General features: G+C 44.8%; 1 protein-coding gene across 13 annotated transcripts in view; it reads left to right on the plus strand.

Annotated features, from left to right (window-relative positions):
* Positions 1-25,903, plus strand: part of SH3KBP1 (SH3 domain containing kinase binding protein 1) — a 355,843-nt gene that overhangs the window by 327,387 nt on the left and 2,553 nt on the right. For 9 of the 13 annotated variants that reach the window (XM_017953930.3, XM_021933128.2, XM_031660479.1 and 6 more), the window contains 4 exons: positions 12,311-12,420; positions 16,380-16,508; positions 20,245-20,513; positions 24,659-24,722. In XM_017953930.3, coding sequence (XP_017809419.2) covers positions 12,311-12,420; positions 16,380-16,508; positions 20,245-20,513; positions 24,659-24,722 — 572 coding nt within the window. The remainder of the gene's footprint in view (positions 1-12,310; positions 12,421-16,379; positions 16,509-20,244; positions 20,514-24,658; positions 24,723-25,903) is intronic. The other 4 variants (XM_021933130.2, XM_031660480.1, XM_031660481.1 and 1 more) reach the window with 1 other exon arrangement.

Here is a 25,903-nt window from a genome sequence, read left to right on the forward strand (position 1 = left end):
TCGTTCATCATTCAGTCTGATGGCTTGAGTGCCTCTACCTTTGCTGCATGCTAAGACTATATTCTAATGCCGTATTCTGGATGTACTGGCTGTACCTACAGATTTAAGAATGCAAATCTGGAGGTACACCTAGTGGATTCAAAGTAGTCTCATAGAACAAAGAGACTTATATAGTGACCTCTGCTGCATCCACAGTATACACCACAGAGGTCTCTCATGGGAACAGGTGATGTTCAGCTCTCAGATCTCACATGGCATTTATTTGGCTTAAGGTGCCACCCTCCCCCCATCCCCTGGCTGTGGGCTCAGGATTGGCAGAGCCCGGTTATGGCTTCCATTTTACTTGCAAATATCCAGAGGAATGTACAACCTACCAGAAAATCGTGCTCAGGCATCCCTTTGTCACATTAAAAGCATTATGGACACACGACATTTTATTAAGTATTTTGTTTTAGTATCACTTTATTAAGTAAATTATCAAAATCCTTATTTAGCCATGGTGTCTCATTAAAGCATGTTCTGGAAACCTTGGCCAAGGTTAGGAGCCTGTGAAGTTTGATTCATTGCAAGAGAAAAGTGATTAGCAGTTAGAGAGTGACATTCATGGGCCGCATTAAAAAGGTCATTGGATATGGTAGTGGCAAGCGAAGGTTGGAGTTGGAGGTCAGCAGGATGCCCTGATTTAGAACCAAGCTTACCTTTGCATAACCTGTAGTGACACTCTCTTCATCTCCCCAGGCCTTAGTCATGTCTTCCTGAGGTTCATGCTGTTTGGAATTTCACAGACTCATTTACTAAAAAAAAAAAAAAAAAAGGTGGAGGCTTCTAATTTGGGAGACTGCTTGATTTTTCTTTTATTAATGAGGCACATTCAAAATAAACAAATGCCATCTCCTATTGGAAAGGGTATAATCTCCAAGTGTAAAATTGAACAAATTTAGCTTAATGGGAAACTCACAATGTTGACCTTTTTCTCAGTGCATTATGACTGATGATAACCTTGGCACAGACACATGCCAGTTCTTGGCAACTTTTGAAAACCACAGGTCCAGCTCACATCTGCAGAGATAGAAGGTGGTGGGAAAGAGAAATGTTGGGGGCAAGGAAAAGGCCCTAGAGAGAGTCAGGCATTGAAGCAGTAGCTCAGGTAAAAACTGGTGTCCAGAAATGTACAATTAGCAGATTAACTTTTTTTTTTTTATAGAGATAGGATAACTTGTAATTTTTTTCCTAAGAAAAAGTCATGGAGTGTCAGATTTTTAAGAGCATTTTAAATCCTTTTTACCTCAGTCTTCTCCCTTCTCCTGATGTTTACAAATGAGAAATAGCTCAGCAAGTTACCCAGGCTGGTGAATGAGAGCCTGCCAGCCCCTTCTAGCAGTTTTGGGGGACTCTTGTCTCTCCCGGGGTAGTAAAAAGCATACTAGGCTTTGAGACAGAAGGTGTTTCCTCCTCAAATTTTGTAGTAAGTGTAATTTTGGCTTCCATGTAATTCTGGACATTAGAATATTATTGTTTCACATATGCATTAACATTCTATATTATGAGTATCAGACTGCTCCCCCTTTTTTTTATTTTTTATTTTTTTTGAGACAGGGTCTTGCTCTGTTGCCCAGGCTGGAGTGCAGTGGTGCAGTCATAGCTCACTGCAGGCTCAACCTCCCAGGCTCAAGCAATCCTCCTACCTCAGCCTCCCGAGTAGCAGGGACCACAGGTGTACACCATCATGCCCAGCTAATTTTTTATTTTTTGTAAAAACGCATCTCACTATGTTGCGCAGGCTGGTCTCAAACTCCTGGACTCAAGCGATCCTCCCACCTTGGCTTCCCAAAGTGCTGGGATTACAGGCGTGAGTCATTGCACCTGGCCCTGCTTCTCTTATATCTAAGTAAAGTGCTGTTAAAGAAGATGAAATGACCCATACATCTTGCTCTCCAAAAAGAAATGTGCACTCTGCTCTGGCTGCTCGTCCCACTGAAGCTGACCATCGAGCACACCATTGTGCCTCCTTGGATCTTGGTTTTTCATCATTAATCCAGGGGCTTGGATGAAATGATCATAAAGAACCCAGTTCAGGCAGGGCATGGGGTCTCATTCCTGTAATCCCAGCACTTTGGGAGGCAGGAGGGATCACTTGAGGCCAGCAGTTCGAGACGAGCCTGGGCAATGTAGGGAAATACTCTGTCTCTACAAAAAAAATATTAAAAAGAAAGAACCCAGTGCAGCCTCACAGTCTATGTTTCTCTAACCCTGTCCATTTCTTTTAGCTGAGTTTTCTAGACATTGAGAAAACTGCTGTCTTGGTAGCCTCTGAATCCTCTTTGAAATTAAGTAGCTTATTGTTTCCTTTGTCTCTACTTCAGTTTCTTTAGTTCTGCCAGTTCTTTTAATCTAGAATTGATAATTTGGCCCTTTCTAAGGTTTAATCTAGGGTTTTTTTGGCTTAATGATTTTTTGCTTTTAAGTGATTTGCTGGCTGTATGGAGATTTAAGAAATTGTTAAGGGGTTATGAGCATAACTTTATTATTTTTTTATTTTTAGTGATGGGGTCTTGCTATGTTGCCCAGACTAGACTTGAACTCCTGGGCTCAAGTGATTCTCCTACCTTAGTCTCCTGAGTAGCTGCGACTATAGGCATGCTACTGCACCTGGCTCATGAGCATACCTTTTCATAAAGTTTTAAAAAGTACTCATTCATCTTTTAAAAGAATTATTTTGATTTTTTTTAACCCAAGTTATTACAGGGAAATATAAAAGAGTAGGATGCTTGCCATCCTAAGTAAGTTTGAGATCCTAGAGAAAACCCTGACATGGATACAAGTTCCAGGTTGCAAGTTCTGTTTTCAAATCAGTTGGTTAGTAATTCTTTGCTTCCAATGACATTGAAGGAGGTACCCACTAAGTTGTTTGGTGGTAGACCATTAAAAATAATAATTCCTGGTGATGCTAGACGACAGTCTGGTTTTTGATATATAATTTGCAAGGAGTTCAGAGAACTGAGCGACATTGATAACAAAATTATTTCCATTCTGACCGGGCGTGGTGGCTCACACCTGTAATCCCAGCATTTTGGGAGGCCGAGGAGGGTGGATCACAAGGTCAGGAGTTTGAGACTAGCCTGGCCAATATGGTGAAACCCCGTCTCTACTAAAAATACAAAAATTGGCCCAGTGTGGTGGCAGGTACCTGTAGTCCCAGATACTCGGGAGGCTGAGGCAGGAGAATCACTTGAACCCAGGAGGCGGAGGTTGCAGTGAGCCGAGATTGTGCCACTGCACTCCAGCCTGGGCAACAGAGTGAGACTCCGTCTCAAAAAGAAAAAAAAAGTTTCCATTTCATCTACTGGACTGGAGTGTAGTGACGCGATCTCAGCTCACTGCAAGCTCCGCCTCCTGGGTTCAAGTGATTCTCCTATCTCAGCCTCCAGAGTAGCTAGGATTACAGGCATGGGCCACCATACCCAGCTAAATTTTTTTTGTATTTTTAGTAGAGACGGGGTTTCACCATGTTGGCCAGGCTGATCTTGAGCTCCTGACCTCAAGTGATCCACCAGCCTTGACCTCCCAGTGTGCTGGGATTACAGGTGCGAGCCACCATACCCAGCCTCCATTCCATCTACTTCTATTTAAGTAAACAAATTTTCTTGGCACTTATGTCTCTAAAATGAAAACTAGAGAGTTGATACCAAACCATCTCTTCCTTGTATTAAGTAATAATCATACACACATGAAGTGTTTGGGGGAAAAGCCCAATAACATTCTGTTTTGTCATGCTTAAAAATTATTTATCAAAATGTGTGGTATGTGTATATATTTATGTTCTGATCATTTGTATACTAATAATAATGTAATGAGGACTCAGTCCAGAAGAAAAATAATTTTTACACTTAGAGTCTTACAATTTCAGGAAAGAAAAAATCTCAAACTTTAATTTCTATACATGTTTTTACAATGGAAAGATGATAAAATAGTTAACAACAGACTTGAAAATAGATTAGGATAAAATTCAGCAGTAGGGGTTGGAAATATGAATTTAAGGAGGAAAAGGAATGATGTAAAATTTCCAACTGTTGGCCGGGCGCGGTGGCTCAAGCCTGTAATCCCAGCACTTTGGGAGGCAGAGACGGGCCGATCACGAGGTCAGGAGATCAAGACCATCCTGGCCTACACGGTGAAACCCTGTCTCTACTAAAAAATACAAAAAGCTAGCCGGGCGAGGTAGCTGGCGCCTGTAGTCCCAGCTACTCGGGAGGCTGAGGCAGGAGAATGGCGTGAACCTGGGAGGCGGAGCTTGCAGTGAGCTGAGATCCCATCACTGCACTCCAACCTGGGCGACAGAGCGAGACTCCGTCTCAAAAAAAAAAAAAAAAAAAAAAAAAAAAATTCCAATTGTTAAAATCTTATGATATTTTTAAATGGATGATGGTGGTGGTTAAATTACTGCAGTATTCAAATATATATTGGATATATTTAAGAAATCTATGTAAGTTATATTTTTAAATCTCAATATTTAGAATATAACAGAAATTACATCCTTTGTGAGTAAAACTTACATAAAAGTTTAGATTTCAACTTGATATGTGTGAGGAGTGTATACAAGGGTTTCCAAAATTATTTTAGCAAGTACACTGGCTTCATAAATATATCATTTTATACTTACACAAACATTTCTATGGATTAATTTATAGAAGTGACATTGATATATCTGAAGGTGTACACATTTACATTTTGTAGTAGGTATTGCCAAATAGCATACAGAAAGGTAGTGCCGATTTATGTTCCTGTGGATAATAGTGTAACTACTGTTTCCAATAGATAATTACATTATTTACCAGATCACTTTGCATAGCAAATTTGGGCCTGTAGTGAGCAATTTTTAAAGGAATGCAAATGTGGAGAGCTACTTTTCCCCACTTAGCATTGCTTGTCAACAATCCGAGTGAATCACTACTACCTCTCCTCGAAGCAAGACTGCAGTAAGCCATGTCCCCCCTTTCCCTGATCTAAATTAGGTCCCCATGCTATCATTGCTAATTTCACCTTTTATCATTCTTTCATAGAAACTAGGAGAATTTGTAATCATACATACAAAAGCCTGTCTCCCTCAGTGGGTTCTTAGCTCCATGTGGGCAGGGAATGTGGCTGTTTTCCACCCCTGTATCCCCCTTTGCCTAGCTCATAGTGTATGCCCAGAAAAATAGCCACTGAATGAATGGGCTGAGCATAAGTGAGGGGAAATTCCAAGATACAGGATCATAATACACAATCTTCATTGCCACTAGCCACGTGTGACTATTTAAATTTAATTAAATAGCTATACTTACCCATAATCCATGCACTCTGTAACCACGTGGGGCTAGTGGCTACCATTTGAATAGTATATAGATTATAGAAGACTTCAGTCATCACAGCAAGTTCTACTGGACAGTGATGATACAGGATGATAGTACGTTCATTCTCAAAACTATCCCTATGCTTGGCACAGAGTAAATACTTAAGAAATGTTTGATTGAATTAATGAGCAAATAAACACTGTATCTCCCTCTCTTATTCTTGAGCTACATGTTTTGATGTAGAATCTGCTTGTACCAAATTGCCAAACATTCTCTGAACTTGCCTAGCACATTACATTTCTTGCCACAGAGTGCCTGGAAGAAGCCAGCCCCTTTTCCTGCTCATTTGAAAACACATTTGAATAAAATAGAAAAAAAACAAGCAATGTTCTGTAGTGGAGAGAATCCCTTGGATGTGAATCTGTGTGTGGGCCCTGTTACTTGTTGGTAGTGACCTTGGGCATGTTTTCTAACCTCTGGCCCTCTGTCTCTTTCTTTGTGGATTATAGTAATGCCCACACATCATGGGGTTTTGTGCAGATGAAATGAGGGTGTGTGCATGTGAAGCATCTAGTAGTGGCATGGCTGGCACATGGAGTTCAAAACAGTAGCTCAAAACTTATTTATGGCCAGGCATGGTGGCTCATGTCTGTAATCCTAGTGCTTTGGGAGGCTGAGGCAGGAGGATTGCTTGAGGCCAGGAGTATGAGATCAGCCTGGGCAATATAGCAAGATCCCATCTCTACCAAAAAATAAGACAAAACAAAAAATAGCTGGGTATGGTAGCTATAACTACCTGGGAGGCTGAGGCAGGAGGGTTGCTTGAGCCCAGGAGTTTGAAGCTATAATACCATGAGCTATGATCACACCACTGCGTGCACTCCAACCTGGGTGACAGAGCGAGACCCTGTCTCTTAAAAAAAAAAAAAAAAAAAAAAAAACCCTCGAAAACTTATTTACTCTCAGCAGCTTGTGTCCTACAAACTTCACACCTGGATTACAAATGAAACACAACAGCTGATCTCCTATATCCTTACACATTTTGGAGGGCTTATTTTCCTGAAGAATCTAATCATTGCTAATCATTTCAGCTAGTGATTCAGCTAACACAGGTGTTCATTTGACCCCCCCACAATACTGGGCCCATCTTGATAGTCTGCACAGATTTTCCACACTAGTCAAATGACTGAGACATGGAGCGAGACTTCCTCCTCCCATTCAGACTACCTCATGGTGTTTCTGCAATGCAGAGAAAGTACCTGCGGCCCTGTGGGCTTAAAGTTTTCTCATCTTAGACCTTGGGGAAAAAAAAAGGTAGGGAAGGGGGAATTTCTAGCCTTGCTCTTAGATCCTTGTTTCCAAATCCCACAGCTCCGTTAATGGTGCATGAAAACAGAATTCTATCTGCATGATTTGAAAGGGTTTTCACATGGTCTCTCATTTACGAAAGAATAACCTTATGAAGCTGATGGCTCAGATAATTCTCTCATTTTTTTTTTTTTCTGCTGGAAAATCTGAAGCCTAGAAAGGTTGTTTGTTAATGTGTTTCATAATCATTTTTTGAACACTCACTGCAAGCCATAAGTGGTCTTAAGTCCAGGGAAACAGAGAGAAAAGCCACAGCTTCTTCCCTGGCTGGTGGGAGAGGCAGAGAAGTCAATAAGAAATGTCAGTACAGGGCACTAAATGCCGAGATCAGGGTGATGGGTGAGTAGGGATGCACCGAACCCAGGTCTTAGGGTGCAGTCTGGCTTCTTGGAAGAGGCCTCAGTTGTGGCACCGAAGGAAATTAGTCGGGAGAGGAAGCCCTGAAGGGGCATACTCAGATCAGGACTGTACACCTCTCTGGTGGCAGCATGTGAGTGGTAAGGGGCTTGAAGTGAAAAATCTATTAACAGTGGTTCCAGGCAAGAAATTCAGTGGCCTTAATAATCTGAGACAGGGTGTGGAGGAGAAGGGATGGCTTCCAGAGATATTGGGAGGTAGCGATGTTGCCAGGTTTTAGCTGTAAGCAAATTTATATCCTAAAGCTCCGTTTAAAGTGCACAGCAACATGCTATAATGAATGCAGAGAATGATTTAGGAGCTCCCAAAGAACTCTGCTGGTGACAGCTAGCCTGACGTAGCCTTTTGACTGTTTCTCCTCTGTGCTTTCAGTGGATGTGCTTTACGTCACCTGTGGTCACTGGTACCATTGCTCCTATCCATGGAAAAAGAGGCTACATTTTCTAATTGAACCAAATAGGGTGTGACTGAAGTTCATGGAAAATGAGCAACTTCATGTGCCATGAAGAGTCAAAGGCCCTTTCCAAGCCAACTCCATCGTGCCCAACATGAATTATCCCCATATGTCTGCATAGAGTTTGTTGTCCAAGTATCACAAAAGCAAAGGGCCTCTTGTCCTTAGGAAACTAACCTCTTAAAAATACCCCAGCATTTGCCAGTTCAATAGTTTTGGACTGACTTATGGGCATTAAAACCTTTTTCTCTTAAGAGGAAAAATTCCTAGCCAGGCTGAGAAAGCTCATATCAAGTTTCAGCTTGATTCATTTCAAAACCGCCATGAAAATTGGGACATTTTCTCCACACCACGATGGGTTAGTCATGGAAATTCTGCCTTAATCGCAGCTACCATGGCCACAGTCATGAAGCATGTGCTCTGTGCCTCTGAAAAGTGATGTGACAGTATTGGAGAGTTTCTCCCCTTTACTGTCAGAAAGCAGAACTGCATTACAGTTCATGATCTATGAAACATGCCAGGGTAACCTGAGGTTCCCTTTTCAGCAAGCAATCTCATATTTGGTACCTTTTTTTTCTGTATGGCAGTTTGGTTTGGTAGCTGTTTCCAAAAAGTGCTCTTTCCAAACTAAAACTATAGAAAGTTAAACTTAGCAGAAATGTGCATTAAGCTGGGTGTGGTGGCTCATGCCTGTAATCCCAGCACTTTGGGAGGCCAAGGTGGGTGGATCACCTGAGGTCAGGAGTTCGACACTAGCCTGGCCAACATGGTGAAACCCCATCTCTACTAATAATACAAAAATTAGCCAGGCATGGTGGCGCACACCTGTAATCCCAGCTACTTGGGAGGCTGAGGCAGGAAAATTGCTTGAACCCGGGAGGCAGAGGTTGCAGTGAGCTGCAATTGTACCACTGCACTGCAGACTGAGGGACAGAGCAAGACTCTGTCTCTCAAAAAAAAAAAAAAAAAAAAAAAATGCATTAAGGGGTTAAGAGTGGCTTCCCCTGAGGGACTTGGACCTTCCTCTTACTCATGAGTGACAGAAATAGAGCAGTCTTCTCTGCCATCTGTCCTGGAGACACTTGCTAAGCGTGGCCAGGCTTCACTGTGCATAGGTCTTCTTAGTGCAAACTTCAACCAGTAAAACAGAATGGGCCAATCCGCCCTCTCTGCATCCATAGCAAAGAATGCTTCTTCAGCCTTGAAGCTGCTCACATCCTGCTAGGAGCCATTTCTATAAGCTACATTCCTAGTTTTTTTCTTGAGATAGTTCATTCATTTGCTTATTCCTTTATTGACAGAGGAACCAGCATATTTTCCCTAGGGACATTCTAGACTTTGAGAACGCAAGGATGAGTTCCTGCCCTCCTGGGGCTTACAGCCTAAGTGCAGGAGACAAACATCACACTTCTGGGTTGTTTTAAAAGTATAATTCATTACAGACTGCCACCTCACACATTCTGAAATCCTAAACTGCCAGGTGGACTTAATTTAGTGAGCCCAGGAAGGTCGGGGGTTGGCAAAGATGGACTCCTCCCAGGAGTCCTGGCAGAAGTTTCCTGGTGTGAACTTGTCCACCCCTGCACACAAGTGGACTTACCAAGTCCATCCTAAGAGAGGCCCAAAGCTGTCCCATCCCCTCCCCTGGCTCCCTACATTCCTCTCCCACCCCACTGTTATGCTGGGTCACATCTCGGGCCTCTTCCTGGCTCCAGCTGCAGTGTGTCTGACCTGCCACCAATCATCCGAGCCTTTGGCCACCATTTTCGTCGAGTGCTCCAGCACCTCTGTGGCCTTCCAAAGCGGGCCAGCGCTCCTCAGCCCAGCATGGGAGGCCCACTGTTAGAGAGCCCAGGCAGGCTCTATTCACTGGGCCCTGGAACACCCTGTCAGTCACTTGGTGGCCTCTCCACTCCTCCGCTTGGCCAAATCCTCACTCCCTTCCCTCCCCTCAGCCCCCGGCCTCCTCTAGGGCAGTGCTTCTCAGCGTTTGCTGCATGTTCACATCCCCTGGGGAGACTGACACCTGCTTGTGCCCAGGATGCACCCCAGATGGGGTGAGTCAATCCCTAGGATGCAGTGGTGTTTTGTTTTTTTAAATTGTGCAGGTGATTCCTCCATGCATCTGAGGTGGAGAAGCAGAGTTAATTAGCCTTTTGTTGTTCTTTAATCACTTCATCCTGCTCAGCTTTTGCTCCTGAGCTTGTTTTAGTTTCCTGGACAGAGCCATGATATAGGTTTGTCCAACTCTGCCCCTGATAGCTCCCAGCCAAGGCCCTTGGCAGCTGCCTGTTTGCTGGAACCTTTAACGACCCTCTCTTCCATCTCCTTCCCTGGCTGTCAGTCAGCATCTGCTCCTTGGTTTTTCGTCCTCTCTCCTCTCCCCAAGCCTTCCTCTGCCCCTCGTTATGCCTCTGTCCTCCCCAACCAGCCCCTCTGACCCCCAACAAATTTCACTGTCCTGGGCCTTATTTCCTTCTACCAGAACAGTTGGAGATCTGCATGGATAAGCTGCTAAACTCACTGTATGTAGAGTACATGCAAGGGTATTTGTGTGGTGTTCTTCCATAACAGTAAAATTTAGGAGGGGGAAATGATTTGGAAACTAGCTATCCAACAAATGGGATTGATTAATTGCAGTGCAACAACAATTAAAATATTTACAAAGAATTTTTAGAGACATGGCATATTAGGTTAAGTGAAATAAGCAGAATGCAGTATTACATATAGTATGAGCTATACTATCTATTTATAGGAAAAAAAGCCTGGAGGAAAATATATGAAAATACTAACAGTGCTTGTCTCGATGTGGTAAGATTGTAGTTGACTTTTTTTGTTGTTACAATTTCATGTTTTGTTTTTTAAAAATTATACACTGATCATGTATTACATTTGTCATCAGGGGAAAAGTGATTTGAAAAGATGAATTGGGGAGGTTCATGTCAGATGGTGGCTTTTTGCATCCATCCAAGTGTGTAATGGGGAGTTTTCATTTTAGACAACGTGGACTTACTAGAGGAGAGTCCCAGGGTAGAGTCTGGAGGAGAACCTTTTAAGAAAATAAGTTTCTCCAGCCTGGGCAACATGTCGAAACCCCATTTCTACAAAAACTACAAAAATTAGCCAGGTGTGGTGTTGCATGCCTGTAGGGAGGCCGAGATGGAAGAGTCACTTGAGTCCAGGAGGTTGAGGCTGCAGTGAGCTGAGATCGTGCCACTGCACTCCAGCCTGGGAGACAGAGCAAGACCCTGTCTCAAACAAAAAAAAAAAAAAAAAAAAGAGGGAGGGAGGGAAAGAAAAGAAAGAAAGAAAAAATAATAATAAGGTTCTCTTAAAGGAAGGCCCCTTAGAGGGGTCAGCCCAGTGAGACAGCACTGGAGAAGCACATTCTAGCAGGGGGATTCTTTGCCCTCCCCTGGCACCCTGCTGAGCCAGCTAGAGAGGTGGGTGTCTTTATGAGCCTCACTCAGGTACTGGGTGCTGATGGGCTCCCTCTTGGCTTCAGAGCACCACTGATGTTTTTCTTTGTGCCATCTCTGCAGATGGCTAACCTTTTGTTATACCTGCCTTGCCCTGATAAGAGGAGTTAATTGAGTAATTATTCATTCATCAGGTGCTAGGATAATGTCACTTAATATAATCTCAGGTGTAATTTAATGGCTTCTCCTGACCAGTGCTTGATTTTGCATATTGTACTAAAGAAAATAGTTTGCAGATAACACCTGCCTGTTCATTAATAGAATAAAGCTGTCACACAGCCAGACCACTTATTATAACCATCAGCAAAAGAATTCTCCCCAAAATAAAGTGAGGGGAAATGCACATAATCTTTTTTAACTTCTCTGTCCTGGACCAGTATAGCTGCAGTTATGGCAGTTAGGATGTTTTTAGCTGCAAATAAAGAATATCTTATTAAAACTGGCTGAAATAACAGGGGTTTGTTAATTTCACATGGCAAGAAGTCTGGGCACTAGATCATCCCAGGGGTGCAACCCATCGGGGTTGTCAGTTAACATTTTCCATTTTTCTGCCTCGCCGTCCTGTGACTAGATAGCCACATGGTCACAAGATGGCTGCCACAGCTCCAGACATCCCATCCTTACAGTAGCATCCCAGGCAGGAAAGAAGAGGAACAGCAACACAAAAGGCCTTCTCACTTGCCTCTCTCTGGACAGAGAGAAAAATCTGTTTCCCACAGGCTCTCAGTATACTGCCCTGTATTGCTCAGTAACTCAAATTGGACTACATAGCTGCCTCTAGACCAGTCACAAGTGCAGAGGAGCAGGACTGCCATCTCTTCTTGTCTTTGGAATCAATGACTGGCATCCACTTGCCTGTGGCTGTTGTACCTTGTAATAACTGCCTTTTGTGTCGAGACTGCCAGAGTGTTCTGTCTACTAAAATGGACTTGGATTTGTGGAAAAAAAGAGGATTCTTCCTCTAATCCTCTTTCTGTAGCTTTTTAAAGATTTATGGATATAGCTGTAGAAGAGAAAAAGAAAAATCCTGTTTCTCTCTCTTCCATGCAATAGCTTGTTAAACTAAGAAGGAAATGATTATCCCATTCAGTTTGAATCCTGTTTATTGAATGACCAAAGGATATAAACAGCCTTTATAAAAGATGAAGTGTAATCCATACAGAAATGATTATTATTGAGAAAAAGAGGTGCTTATGACATATCATAAGAGCCTTTGCTCCTATTTTGGCTCTTAAAACTCTGTTTTACTTTTGTTTTAGACTTAGAAGGTTTTGACTCCGTGGTGTCATCTACTGAGAAACTCAGTCATCCGACCACAAGCAGACCAAAAGCTACGGGGAGGCGGCCTCCGTCCCAGTCCCTCACATCTGTAAGTGTCTCCTCATACTATATGTCCCCTTACTTCTCTACAGCTGAAAAGCAGGACAGATTAGAGACTCTAGCTAAGGACTCTTCTGCAAGCAGCCGATTTGAGGACACCCCAGGAGAGGGAGGCCATGAGATACACTGCCAACCAAAAGTGATTTCAGAGTCTTCTTGAGTCAAGCAGCATTTCTTTCTATTTGTTCTTTGTGTTTCTGCCAGCAAGGTAGGCGCTCCCTATTCCCACCTTCCTTTTCTTTCCTTCCAGACTGATTCTTATTTGAACCTGAAATGAAAAGGGTAAGAAAAAAAATCATGTTTTATGGTGGGGAAAGGAGAATGAGGCTGGTTTGGTCTGTAAACAAAACAAAACTTTACTAAATAAAGATCTACTCCTATATAGCATCAGGCAGCAGCCGAACCTTTCTCTCAAATCCCCGTTGCCTGTACCCCTCCACAGAATACCACGCAGACCTTCAGGAGATTGTTTTCAAACATATGAGGCACCTGATGATGAAGGAGAGACCGATTGGAACACTCAGGATAACCCATAGAAGATTTTTGTTTGGGTCGTTTTGAATGACTTTTTATTGCGAACCTAGTACACACTTATTGTACCAAATTTGAACTAAAAAATGCATGAAGAAGAAAGTTACCTGTAATCCTGCTCCCCAGTGCAAAGAACTGTTAACTTTTTGCTATACAGCCTTAGCTTTTTTAAAAAAAAAAAAAATTGTATCTATATCTATAAAATTATTTCTTCACAAATAGGATTATGTAATATGCATCATTTTGAAACTTGCTTTTCTCCTCTTCTGTTGTGTTCCTTTCTCCCCAGTCATGACACATTCTTCCCTGACATCACATTTCATGGCTGCCCATTTTTCTAACCTATGAGTATGTGAGTGTTTAGCCAATATACCATTATTGGGCATTTATGTTTTTTCCAGTTCCTCATTATAAACAACACTCAAATGAATGTCACTGCAGAAAAATCTTGATGCTGTTCTAAAATTATTGACTTGGGTAAAAATTTTCTGGAAGTGGGTCAAAGGGAAATGTATGCTTTGCTTTTGCCACAGGTTGTTCCGTCCCCTCCAAGCTCACCTTCCACAAGTTGTGTCTGTGTATAAGATCTCTCTCTCTCTCTCTCTCTCTTTCTCTCTCTCTCTCTGTATCTGTTTATTTCTGTGTAGCACATTGCCTTGTTCCAGTGAGTCTAAGTCCTTATACCTCTACCCAGATAAACCAAGGAATTAACCTTTTGCAGGTTTCCCAGGACACATCCTATTTTCATGTCATCACTGATCCCACCTAAGGTGTCATCATTTAGAAGAAAAAGAATGTCACTTCCTTGGAACCTCTTCTCTCATGTCTAAAGTCTGGAAGTATGGTTTGAGTCATCCTATTTTTCCTCTTAGTATGAAACAAACCTAACTTTGCACTGACACATTTTTGGGTGAAAGACTTTTAAAAGTAGCTGACTTTTTTTACTGTTATACAGACTTCTCTGTCAACACCACCTTCTTTCCCCTCTCCCTCTCACCTTTTCACACCCCACCCCAACACCCCTCTTATACCCACGACCTGTTTAGTTGCTTCTTAGTATCTCTATATTTTGTTTTTCAATCCTACCTCCTCCATCTTCTCTATAAATCCTTCATCATTTTTGTCTTCCTTCCAAATCCGTCCCAACTTTTCAAGGTCCAGAGAGCCTTGTGACTTCCAGAATTACAGACAGGTTTAAATTACCATCTCTTGTCTCATCTTTGGTCCATACATCCCATGCCTGAGAGTTCGTATGTATTTGGGGGATGTGGTAAGGACATATCATCTTCACTGCCTTCAGACTACACAGTTGTTCATTCATTCAATAAATCTTTATAGAAATCTATCCCCTATGGGCTCGGCACTGTGCCAGGTACCAAAGATACAACTGGAATGAAAAGCACATGGTCACTGTCTGCAAGAAGCTTATGACACAGTGACTCGAAGTTTGACATTTTATATGAAGTGATTTCATTTGCAGACTTAGAACAAAAGGATATATTTGTGCTTTAAAGTATAAATATCGTATTCTCTTCCCCTCATTCCTATTCATCCCCACTTGGATGTGTACTTTGAATTCCTATTTAGTCTTCTTCCAGTTAGCACCTGTGGATTTTTCATAGGCAAGTGGAGGCTTAGTGGATATGGGCATATTCCTCAGAGGCCACTGGGGGGAATGATGGAGGAAATATACCAGTCATGATTCCCCAGCCTGGGGCCTCTGACCCTAGCTGAAGCTCTTTATGCTTATAGGATTCAAAGAGCAAGCTTTGATTGGCAGCTCATGAACCCTAGGTTGTATTGAAGGGAACTGGCTTTTTGAATAAAATCTCAAAATGAAAGGATCCAGGCATGGTATGGTGGCTAAGCAGTTAAGCCTAGATTAATAAGAAGGCTTGGTGGTGGGGGAAACGTTATTCTAGGTAATTGGATTTTCAGATTAAATGAAGATTAACAAATAAAACCTGTTAAATTGAAAACTTTGCTTAAAAATTCCCTAAAATGCATTAGATTTCTGCCTTAAGTAAACAGAAGAAAACATACAATATTTTTGGGTGTAATTTTTCTATACTGATGCCAAGTGGTGACTTTAAATGGGACTGTTTTTCTACCACCAGGGTAGAAAGCATAGAGATGAAGCTGAAGATGAGCTTGTCCAAAGAGATCTCTGGAAGATTCTTCATTCTAAAGGATTCCTTGCTATAGGAACTCTTATTTTAATTTGCTTTGTTCTAAAATAGGGAAATTCTAGCCCAGTGATCATCTATGACCAAGTGAATTCCAGTGAATTGGTCCAGAATTTTTTTTTTTTTCAGACAGGGTCTTGCTCTTTTGTCCAGGCTGGAGTGCAATAGTGCAGTGTCAATGGCTCACTGCAGCCTCGACCTCTGGGGCTCAAGTGATCCTTCCACCTCAGCCTCCCGAGTAGCTGGGACTCCAGGTGCACACCACCGTGCCTGGCTAATTTTTGTATTTTTCGTAGAGATGGAGTTTTGCCATGTTGCCCAGGCTGGTCCCAAATTCCTGGGCTCAAGAGATCCTCCCACCTCAGCCTCCCAAAGTGTTGGGATTACAGTCATGAGCCACCACGCCTGGCCTCATCTGGCTTTTTTATCTTTACAGTGATCTTCACAGTGAGGCAGAAAGAACAGGGGTGTCGTCCTATATTTTACCAAAAGATGCTGCCATTCTGTAAATATACTGTAGCAATACAGACTCCAAAATGAATGTTGACTGTCAGCAATAATGAGCGCAGAGATTTAGCAGCAGGTACCAAAGGAGATATGAGCTTGTTGCACTAGCGAGCAGGGCTGTGCTCTCAAGCTGAGGAAACACCGGTCACTGGACCACAGCCTGGTGAGCCCTTATCCCTGGAAATGGTTTTCTCTCAGACACATCCTTTAGGGCACTTCCGTATGCAGCAGATTTAGCAATCCTGGAAAAGGTCAAAGAAAAGGAAGAGGAGGGAATGGAGGAGAGGCAGATTAGAGCAGCCTCTTGTTGACCTGTGTGGGGTTCTTCCCTGGTGGACTGTCAGCCCTGTGAGGGCAGGCATTCTGTGTGGCATGTCACTAAGTCTGCAGTACAAGCTCAGTGCTTGGCACATGGTAGCAAATGTTTAGAGGAAGGAGCAGGAAAGGATGGACGATGGATGCTTGCAAGGCTGAAGTGATTGATGGACATCAGTGGCAAGATCCCTGGTTTAGGAAACCTTGCTTCTTAGTCGCAGTTCTGCCACTAATCAGCTCTGTGACTTGAGCGCGTGGATAACAGCACACTTTTTTGCCTCACAGGGTTATCGTGAGAAGACAAAATAGCAGTGTCGAGGGCTTTGGAAAGCACATAGCATTATATTCACGAAAGCGGTGTCAGCTAAGGTGTAATTCTGACAAAAGCATTTTCTTTTGGCTTTATCAGTCATCCCTTTCAAGCCCTGATATCTTCGACTCCCCAAGTCCCGAAGAGGATAAGGAGGAACACATTTCACTTGCGCACAGAGGAGTGGACGCGTCAAAGAAAACTTCCAAGACTGTTACCATATCCCAAGTGAGTGACTAGCCATGGCGAGGGTGTCCCTGTCATTTCATGCATGTGCTAATGATGGGTTATAAACCAAACAAAGATACACAGACAGTGCAGGTGTTTGTCATTCTTCAATGACAGCGATTCTACTACTCATCAAAATCCTCGAGGCATGTTGCAGTCTCCAAAACTAGGCACAATCCCTGAGATACAAGTTCAGTTGTTTATTTCCCATGTTTCTCTCTTGTGGTTTGATCTCCTCTTCATATCATCACACACACATTCACAAATGCCTTCACACACTACCACCATCACCACAACCAGAACAGTTTAAAAAGCCTTGAGATGTCTAGAGAGAAGACATTAAATATATTAAATGCTGTGCCCTCTGCCCACAGATCTTGTCTTTTATGTTCAAAGCTGGTCACAAATTATAGTTGGAAGATCACAAATATAGATAACTAATGTGGTCTCTTAGAGAAAATTGATTTGGATTCACATTCTATGATAAATTTATAGTCTAAAAACACTTTAATTTTATTCCATGCCCAGAGAATAGTATAGATACTTTAAGTTATTAGTTTATGAGAAACAAGGAAGACATTTAGCTCTTGGCTACTGCATGTAACTTTTGAGGAGCATCTTGTATAAATTCTCTTCTTCGTATGAATATGAACCAAGATTTTAAAATTCCATTTTCTCCCACTAAGCAAACCAAGTCAACTGGAATTATTTTCTCTGAATATTAGCAACTTCTTTCTGTCTAAAAGCAGAAAACTGTAGTCACTTGAAGCAGGACTAGCACAAAGAAATTAGTTTACCGTGGAATTTTCCTTCTCCGTAGATTTAAGAATTTACATGTATAGATTTTCTTACAAATCTGATACAGTATGCAAAATGTGATCCTATACAACAGATCAATTGTAATTATTCACAAAACCGAAGCATTCTTTCTTTATAAAAGGATTCCATTTGCAGAAATTGGATTTAGACCCGTTTTTTCTGGTGACTATAGGTATAGGTTCATTCTGACATCCCTGGGGTGTCTCTACAGTGACATCTACTGGTGGACAGTGGGTTTTCACGGTTCTGATTTGCACAGTTCTATCCCATTAGCCTATTTCACTTCCCTGGAGTTGTCATGTCGTGCTCTTCACTGCTTCTAGAAATTCCACTTGAACTAATTTGATCTAGGGAGGGTGGTGGCCTATACTCTGTGAGGGCTTTAAAATTGCTCAGTAGCCGAAATGGGCCGGGAGAGCGAGTCATGTAGGAAATGCCAAGAGAAGCCTTGATTCAAGAAGTGTCTGGAAGTCAGTCAGTGCAAAGGCATTGGTGGGTCCCAGGAGTATGGGAGGTCCGCAGGGATGCAGGATGGGAAACAGGAAAAGGCATAAGCCCAGGAATAGGTGACAAGCAAAGGAGAGGACAGGAGTGCGCAAATCTTCAGACTCAGGTAGCCACAGTTGCAGTGCTGGACTTGAGGGATCTGGTTGATAGGGAATTGACCCCCCGTTTCCGCCGGTTGTTACCTATGAGTCTTGGGGAACTACTCGGCCACCTCTCTAAGCCTCCGTTTTCTGCTTGGTAAAATGCTTGTGCCAACCGATCGTTGTTCAAATTGTCTAGCCGGCGTCCGGCATGTGATCATTGCTCCAGAAATGTCAGTTCCTCTTCCCTCTTACTCTAACTCCTACTAATGATAAAGCACGGGCTGGCGGAGCACTATCCCTGGCAGGAGAGAGCGCTTTTCCTCAATGGTAACTTGGCAGAAAAAAGGCGAGCAGAGAGGCTGGGAATGATGGCCCATCTGCTTTTGGCTTTCTCTGCCCAGTCTCTCCCTCTAGCACAGCCTGAATCCAGACTCTGCCTCCTCACCATGCCAGCCAAGCCCCTTTTGGCTCCTGTGCTGGGGTGGCCTGCTGGGTACTGCTGCTGGAGGGAGTCTCGCGGCCGTGTTGCCAAGCTTCACCACCAGCCTCTACTTCTGCCCTGCTGCTTATCCTCCCCGCCTCCCAACATCCTGTCCCACTCTTTTCCCTCCTTGCCACCTGCCTCCCAGCTCCCTTGTTGGTGCCTTCTCCCCCAGGGGCCTACTGGGCACCCCTCTTCTCTCTCACCCATGACTGTCCTTCTTCCTGGGCCCTCCTGGCCTCCTCAGGACACTCTTTCTCCGTCAGGCCTCTCCCGCCAGTCTCCTCCATCTTCAGCCTGGCCTTCGCTGGCTGTTTCTCTCAGCGTATTGTGCAGCTTAGGGTCTCCCAGTCCTGGAAAGTGAACGGAACCCTTCCCTGATCCCCCCTCTCCCTGAGGCTTCCGCATGAGCATGCTCCCTCTCTCCTGTCTTCCTGCCTCAAACAAGTTTCTGGAAAGAGAGTCCTAAACTTGCAGGCCACACCTTCGCCTCCCATCCAGGTGCTCATCTGCCACGAGCAGGTTTCTGTCTCCTTGGCTCCACCAAGTGGACTCCACCCAGTTTTCCTCTCAGCACCCTTCACCCACGCATGCAACCACTTCGATCCTTCTAGACTCTCCTCTAGGCCTCTCTTCTGCTTCATCCCCTCTCCTCCTCCTCTTTCCCAGTCACTAAGGGCTCCTAAAATCCAATGTGTCAAAAACAGAATTCATTATCTGACTCTTCAACCTGCTGTTTCTCCCATGAAAGGTACAACCTTGATGCCTGGTGTGTCCACTGCACCCGTGGTCCCTGATCTGTCCTTCCTCCTCCACCCTCTGCATCCTGTCCAGGACCACATCTCCCTGCTCACAAGGCATCTGTTCTATGAGGGCAGGGACTCCATCCTTCTGGCCCACTCCTGTCCCCAGCACTGGGAACAATGCCTGGCGCTCTATGTCGGCTGTGCCTGCCTTCACCACATCACTCAAAGTTGTCTTGTGTCTATCCTCCTAACCACTGCCTGGGTCAAACCCTGACCACTTCTAGCTTACGTTGTGTAAGACTCTCCCAGCAGTTCTCTCCAGCTCCAGATCTGCCAACCCTTAGGCCCTTCTGCAGCCAGCATGGTCCTCAGCATGGTGTGCCCTCCTCTCACCCTTTCGCCCAGCTGCTTATACGTATACTCCCAGCCTTAGCTCTGCCCCCAAGGCCCTCTTTTGCCCCCTCTGATGCTCTAGCAGTACTTCCCACCAATGCATTTTGCTCTGCGGTCTCTAGACCTTTGCCTGGCGTGTTCCCTCCCGCTGCAGCCTGTTTCTCTAAGTGCCTCTCCTTTCCTCTGGCTACTTCTTGGTCCTCCTCCAAGACAAGACTGTCAGCACCTGCTTGCGATGCCTGCCCATCTGGATGGCTGGCCCCTTCTCTGTGTTTCTGGGGCTCTGTATGCTCACCTCCCTCTGTGCAGTCATCCCCCCATCGCAGTGCGTTGGTCTGTCTGTCTGTCTGCGCCCCACTGGGTTCGGAGCTCCCTGGAGACCAGGAGAATGCTTCAATGTCTTGTTCACTTCAGAGTTTGTGGTGCCTGGCAAGTCGCTGGGCATCTCAATGTGTATATTGAACCAGTCAGAAACTCTCTGTCCAGAAAGAAGGTCACATTTAAAATACATAGAAGGCGGCATGTGAGTAAGGGGGAAATGCCTGTACCAAGCAGGCCCTTGGTGGCTTGTGGATGAAGGAACAAGTGAATGGAGTGTGTGGAGAGAGGCAGGGACAGTGGTGTTAACAGAGAGTTTGACTAACCAGGACAAAGACACAACACACAAATCCCCAGCCCTGAACCCTCCCTGCCTTCCCTCGTCACAGGTGTCCGACAACAAAGCATCCCTGCTGCCCAAGCCGGGGACCATGGCAGCAGGTGGCGGTGGGCCAGCCCCTCTGTCCTCGGCAGTGCCCTCCCCGCTGTCATCCTCTTTGGGAACAGCTGGACACAGAGCCAACTCCCCTTCTCTGTTCGGCACGGAAGGAAAACCAAAGATGGAGCCTGCGGCCAGCAGCCAGGCGGCCGTGGAGGAGCTAAGGACACAGGTCCGCGAGCTGAGGAGCATCATCGAGACCATGAAGGACCAGCAGAAGTGAGTGTCCAGGGACTCTTGGCGGCTGTCACCCAGGTTGCTCTCCACCAGGCCAGCACCTAGTTCTGAAAGCATGGATACCAGCCTGCCTTGGACAGCGGGCCTGGTCTCCCCGGTGATGGTGGCAGCAGTGGTGAGAGTGCGTGTAGACCCCGAGAGTCTCAATTTATACTTAAATTACGCTGCATGTTTTTGCTGGACTTACTGTGTGCAGGAAGGGCACAGGCTGGCCACGGGGCATAGAGGGATGAGTCCATTGCAGGGACTGATGCTCTCAGCAGACTGCTAAGAAGAAAAGCATTTAAATCCCCCATAAAACACAGTATGTACATGAACCACTTCTTAAATAAGCTCAACAGCTAGCTTTTCCTCTTGCAACAGAAAAATGGCAGTTTCTTCACTTAGCTGCCAGATGAAGCAGTTGGCCTGCATTGAGGTACCGGTAATGTATGAAGAAGATGTAGGGAATCTTGAAGCCCAAGATTCTACATTGAGTAAGATGTTCTCACCATGAGACTGCAGTGGGCAGGGCGGGGCGGGGTGGGTCTTTCTCCACGCATGGCTGCACACACACTCTCACCACATCTCTAATCCTCAAAGAGCACTTAGACGAGGAGAAAGACCTGGACACCAAAATAAGTATCATACATCAATATCATCCAGGATGTGGTTTGCAATGACAAAGCCCATAGGAGGATTAGAAGTAGAGAATGGGCACAGTGGCTCATGCCTGTAATCCCAGCACTTTGGGAGGCCAAGTCAGGTGAATCACCTGAGGTCAGGAGTTTGAGACTAGCCTGGCCAACATGGCAAAACCCTATCTCTACTAAAAATACAAAAAAATTAGTTGGGCATGCTGGCGTGCGCCTGTAATCCCAGCCACTTGGGAGACTGAGGCAGAAGAATTGCTTTAACCCAGGAGGCGGAGGTTGCAGTGAGCCGAGATTGCGCCACGGCACTCCAGCCTGGGTGACAGAGTGAGACTCCATCTCAAAAAAAAAAAAAAAAAGGTAGGGAGGCACTGCTCTGAGTAAACTGAGGTTCGAGGATTTTAGGGATCAGTTGGCTGTTTCTTGAGAGGATCAGGGGAGGCATCTCAAAGAGTTATTTCCCGGGTAGGATTTTGAACAATGATTTAGGATTGCTAAGAGCACACTACTGCAGCAGCAAGAACATCATGTAGATTCCTGGTCACACGGGGCAGCCTGGTGAGGTCAGCGCATCCCCAGGCGGCTGGTCTTCTTGGATTGGAGGTGCCTGGGGTGGTGACAGGAGATGCAGCCAGAGACTTACAGCGACAAAGCCCTCTGCCAGTCTGGGGCCAGCAGAAGCCCTGTCACCTGCCTCCTCCTACGTGGCTAGAGGGCCCTAATGTGTTTTATGGTTACTTTGCGGGAATAACTGGGTTAAGCAAAGTTAATTTCTTTTCTGAAGGGCTCTTTAGAGCCTTCCCTTTGCATTGGGAGGATGGAGAGGATAGCATATGCAAGGTGTCCCACACCTGTTTAATCATAGAACCTTTTTTTTCTAGAGCATCCTAGGATGAGGGTTCCATGGAATTCGCTTTGAGCAATGTGGCTCTAAGCAGGTTCTGTTCCACTCAGGCTGGGAGGTGCCATATGGAATTGAAGCCTCTTGGACTTACCCCAGCCTGGAAGAGATCCATCAGATTAATATACAGGACTGGCAGGATGCTACTTGAGAGGGAATCCTGGGGCCAGCCAGGCTACCTCTAACCCCTTAAAGTCCCTAGCTCCTATCTGGCTCTGGAGGTTACTCATTTGGGTACCCAAAGGCCCCATCCATGTCCAGGTTACCTGTTTCCCTTGCCCAGACAGGACATCTCAGAGGCCCCAGGACACCCCAGAGCATTGGTTCTTGCCTTCTGAACAGGACCATCATGGTATCAGACTGGCTTGAATTCAGGGCTTTAGCCCTTTGGACCATCTGAGAGGTGCCTGCAACGTCTGAAATGGCCTGTGCTTCGGGGCTGCCACACCGTGTTTCTCCCCCACTGTGAAGCCTGCAAATGGTTGGTGGGAATTGTCTTTCCCCGGCCAAAATCTCTTGAATCAACACCCCACAGTGGCCTCTCTTCCAAGTCCTGCCTTTTGCTGCCTACATCAGTCTGGCCTTTGTGCCCAGGGTCAGTGGGTCCCTACTAGTCTCTCGTGTTAGCTTTCGTGCCACTTTCCTGTTAGCCTTCAACTCAAGTCCACGCCAGCTCTCCTTATCCCCAAATAAGCTGGTTCTCACCTCCCTGCTTTTCCCTGGCTTTTCTCTGTCAATTCCCCTGTCTTTCTTCCTCCTCATAGACTTAACACTAATTTTCATTTCACTAGTTCAAGACTTAGTGACTTTCTTTCCCCAGTTAACTGCCCACAGCTGGACTGCTTGAGGCTTTGCCTGCCAGTCTCCTGGGGTTGGAACATTTGCCTGGAGTCTCACCTTCTTCCTTCCTAATCCCTAAGTAGTACCCACTGAGATATGGGTGCATAATGTGTGCTTAAATAAATACAGTAATGAATCACAACTGGTTCACATCAGTTGTGATATAAACCCAGTATGTTGACAGCAGAGCTGGGACACTGCCCCAGAGATAGGGACTCTCATGGTGCTCATCTGAAGTGAGAAAATGCAATATAACTTCCACCTTATTTTACTGTGGTATGTCAGCCATCTTTGTTTCTTGATTTTCCATCCAGTCTGTGAAAATATGCCTGTAAAATGGAGTATTCGATACCTTAAAATGGAGGACAGCTCTCTGCCCAGTGTTTGGATGGTTGCAGTGTCCTAAGTATAGAGCCCTGACTTTGTGGGATGGTTAGTGTTGTACACTTCATTATTTTTAATGTTAGAAAGGGCATTAGGCCATGGATCCTAAGTCATGCCAGTTTCTCTAAGACATGATTGCCATACCATTACTCCAATTATTTTACCCCCAAGTTTTTGGGACTTACTGTGTAGGATTTTGTGAGAATCCATGAAAACATACCAGTAACCTTTTAGCAATTAAAAACCCTGTTGAAAATAAAGGAAATAGGCCAGGCGTGGTGGCTCACACCTGTAATCCTAGCACTTTGGGAGGCTGAGGCGGGCAGATCACCTGAGGTCAGGGGTTCGAGACCAGCCTGGCCAACATGGTGAAACCCCATCTCTACTAAAAATACAAAAATTAGCCAGGCATGGTGATGCATGCCTGTAATCACAGATACTTGGTAAGCTGAGGCAGGAGAATCGCTTGAACCCAGGAGGCGGAGCTTGCAGTGAGCCAAGATCACCCCACTGAACTCCAGCCTGGGCGACAGAGTGAGACTCCATCTCAAAAATTAATAATAATAAAAATAAATAAATAAATAAAATAAAGGAAATATATATATGGAGTGGTAAAAACATCTGCAATAAAAATGAAGAGCCAGGCTTAGTGGTTCATGTCTGTAATCCTAGCACTTTGGGAGGCCAAGGCAGGAGGATTGCTAGAGCTCAGGAGTTCAAGACCAGCCTGGGCAACATAGTGAGACCCCCATCTCTACAAAAATAATTTTAAAAATTGGCCTGGCACGGTGGTGTGCGCTTGTAGTCCTAACTACTCAGGAGGCTGAGGTGGGAGGATCGCTTGAGTTTGGGAGGTTGAGGCTGCAGTGAGCTGTGATCGTGCCACTGCACTTCAGCCTGAACAATAGAGCAAGACCTTGTCTCAAAAAAAAAAAAAAAATTATAATAAGTACATTTAAAGCCCAGTGATTGTGTAATAAAGGAGTGGTTATGGGGAAGATGACAGAATATGAACCTGTCATATTCTGACAGGTTACGTGAAATCTAGTCATTGGGCAAGTCAGGCCACCACGCTGAGCCTCAGTTTCCCCATCTTCTCCTTTTGGGAGAAGTTTGGACTAAGGGATTTCAAAGGTCACTTCCACAACCACCAGCTGCTGACTACATATTTTAGGGGCCCCAGAATAATGGCAAGCCTTTCTACCTGAAACAAATTTTAAGCAGTAACAATGCAAAAAAAAATAATGATGTTTTGTCCACAGTTTCTTTGTGAAAAAGGATCAGATGGATTTTGTAGTGATAATAGGTTTCTGATCTCTGATGAGGGAAGTCTGGGATTTTGGTTAATTTCATTGCCATTTGCTTTTCAGACGAGAGATTAAACAGTTATTGTCTGAGTTGGATGAAGAGAAGAAAATCCGGCTTCGGCTGCAGGTGAGTCCCTTTGGGTTCTGTTGCCTGTGAGTCCTAGGCTCAGTGGGGCAGAACAGAGTCAGGGCTTTTATTTCAAAAATAAATGATTGTCACCTCTCTGCAGATCTGGATACATTTCCTGTGACCATTTTCTTAGACTCGTATAGGCTTACTACATATCATTTCCCCAGGAAGTCTTGGGGAAGGGAAACATTAGGAAATGTGCCCCAAATTGGGTTTCTCATTTGGAATTTATCTTTTTTTTTTTTTTTGAGACAGAGTATCGCTCTCTCACCCAGGCTGGAGTGCACTGGTGCGATCTTGGCTCACTGCAACCTCCGCCTCCCGGGTTCAAGTGATTCTCCTGCCTCAGACTCCCAATTAGCTGGGACTACAGGCACATGCCACTATACCCGGCTAATTTTTTGTATTTTTAGTAGAGATGGGGTTTCACCGTGTTAGCCAGGATGGTCTCGAGCTCCTGACCTCAGGTGATCTGCCTGCCTCAGCCTCCCAAAGTGCTGGGATTACAGGTGTGAGCCACGGCAACTGGCCTGGAATTTATCTTAAACATCTCCTCTGCGAAAAGCCCCTCCCCCACCTCCATTTCCAAGAGGCCTCATTATATGTGGTCACTAGGGCTCCAGGGGCCACAGTTGTCCACGTTCAGGGGCATTTGCTCTTGACTTCTCACTAATGGCCATTTCTGTCCTGCCAGGGCATTAGAGCTCTGTCCCCTGTAGCTTCTGATTCAACACTGCCATTACCAAATGGCAGAGAATGCGTGGGAGTTCTGATTGACCGAAGGTAGACTTTCAGCTTTCATCCAGTTGGTGCCCTTGTGGTGATGGGGGCCCATGTTGCTTAACAAAGGATAGGTAGCTGCTTGCCATCATTTTGGGGATACTGACAGACACCCCCTTGAGCCAACCACAGCTGCCTTCCAACACTGCCAGATGGCCCAGCCTGATAGGACCGCCTGCTCTACCCTCTGGCTAGGAAACTGGAATTACTGCTGCTTTTGACAAACTTTGCAGCCTGGCAGCCTGAGAGTCAAAATGTTCACCATTTCCTAGTGCCTTGTGTCTGTGTGCCTGTTCTGTGTTGATGTCACTTCTGGCATTGCTATTGATTGTCCATTCCGATGTCATGTCACCTTTAAAATTGTCAGGTAGTTTTCTTTCAGTCGACCAGGTTTATAA

Source organism: Papio anubis, chromosome X, assembly GCF_008728515.1.
Source record: "Papio anubis isolate 15944 chromosome X, Panubis1.0, whole genome shotgun sequence".
Taxonomy (NCBI): Eukaryota; Metazoa; Chordata; class Mammalia; order Primates; family Cercopithecidae; genus Papio; species Papio anubis.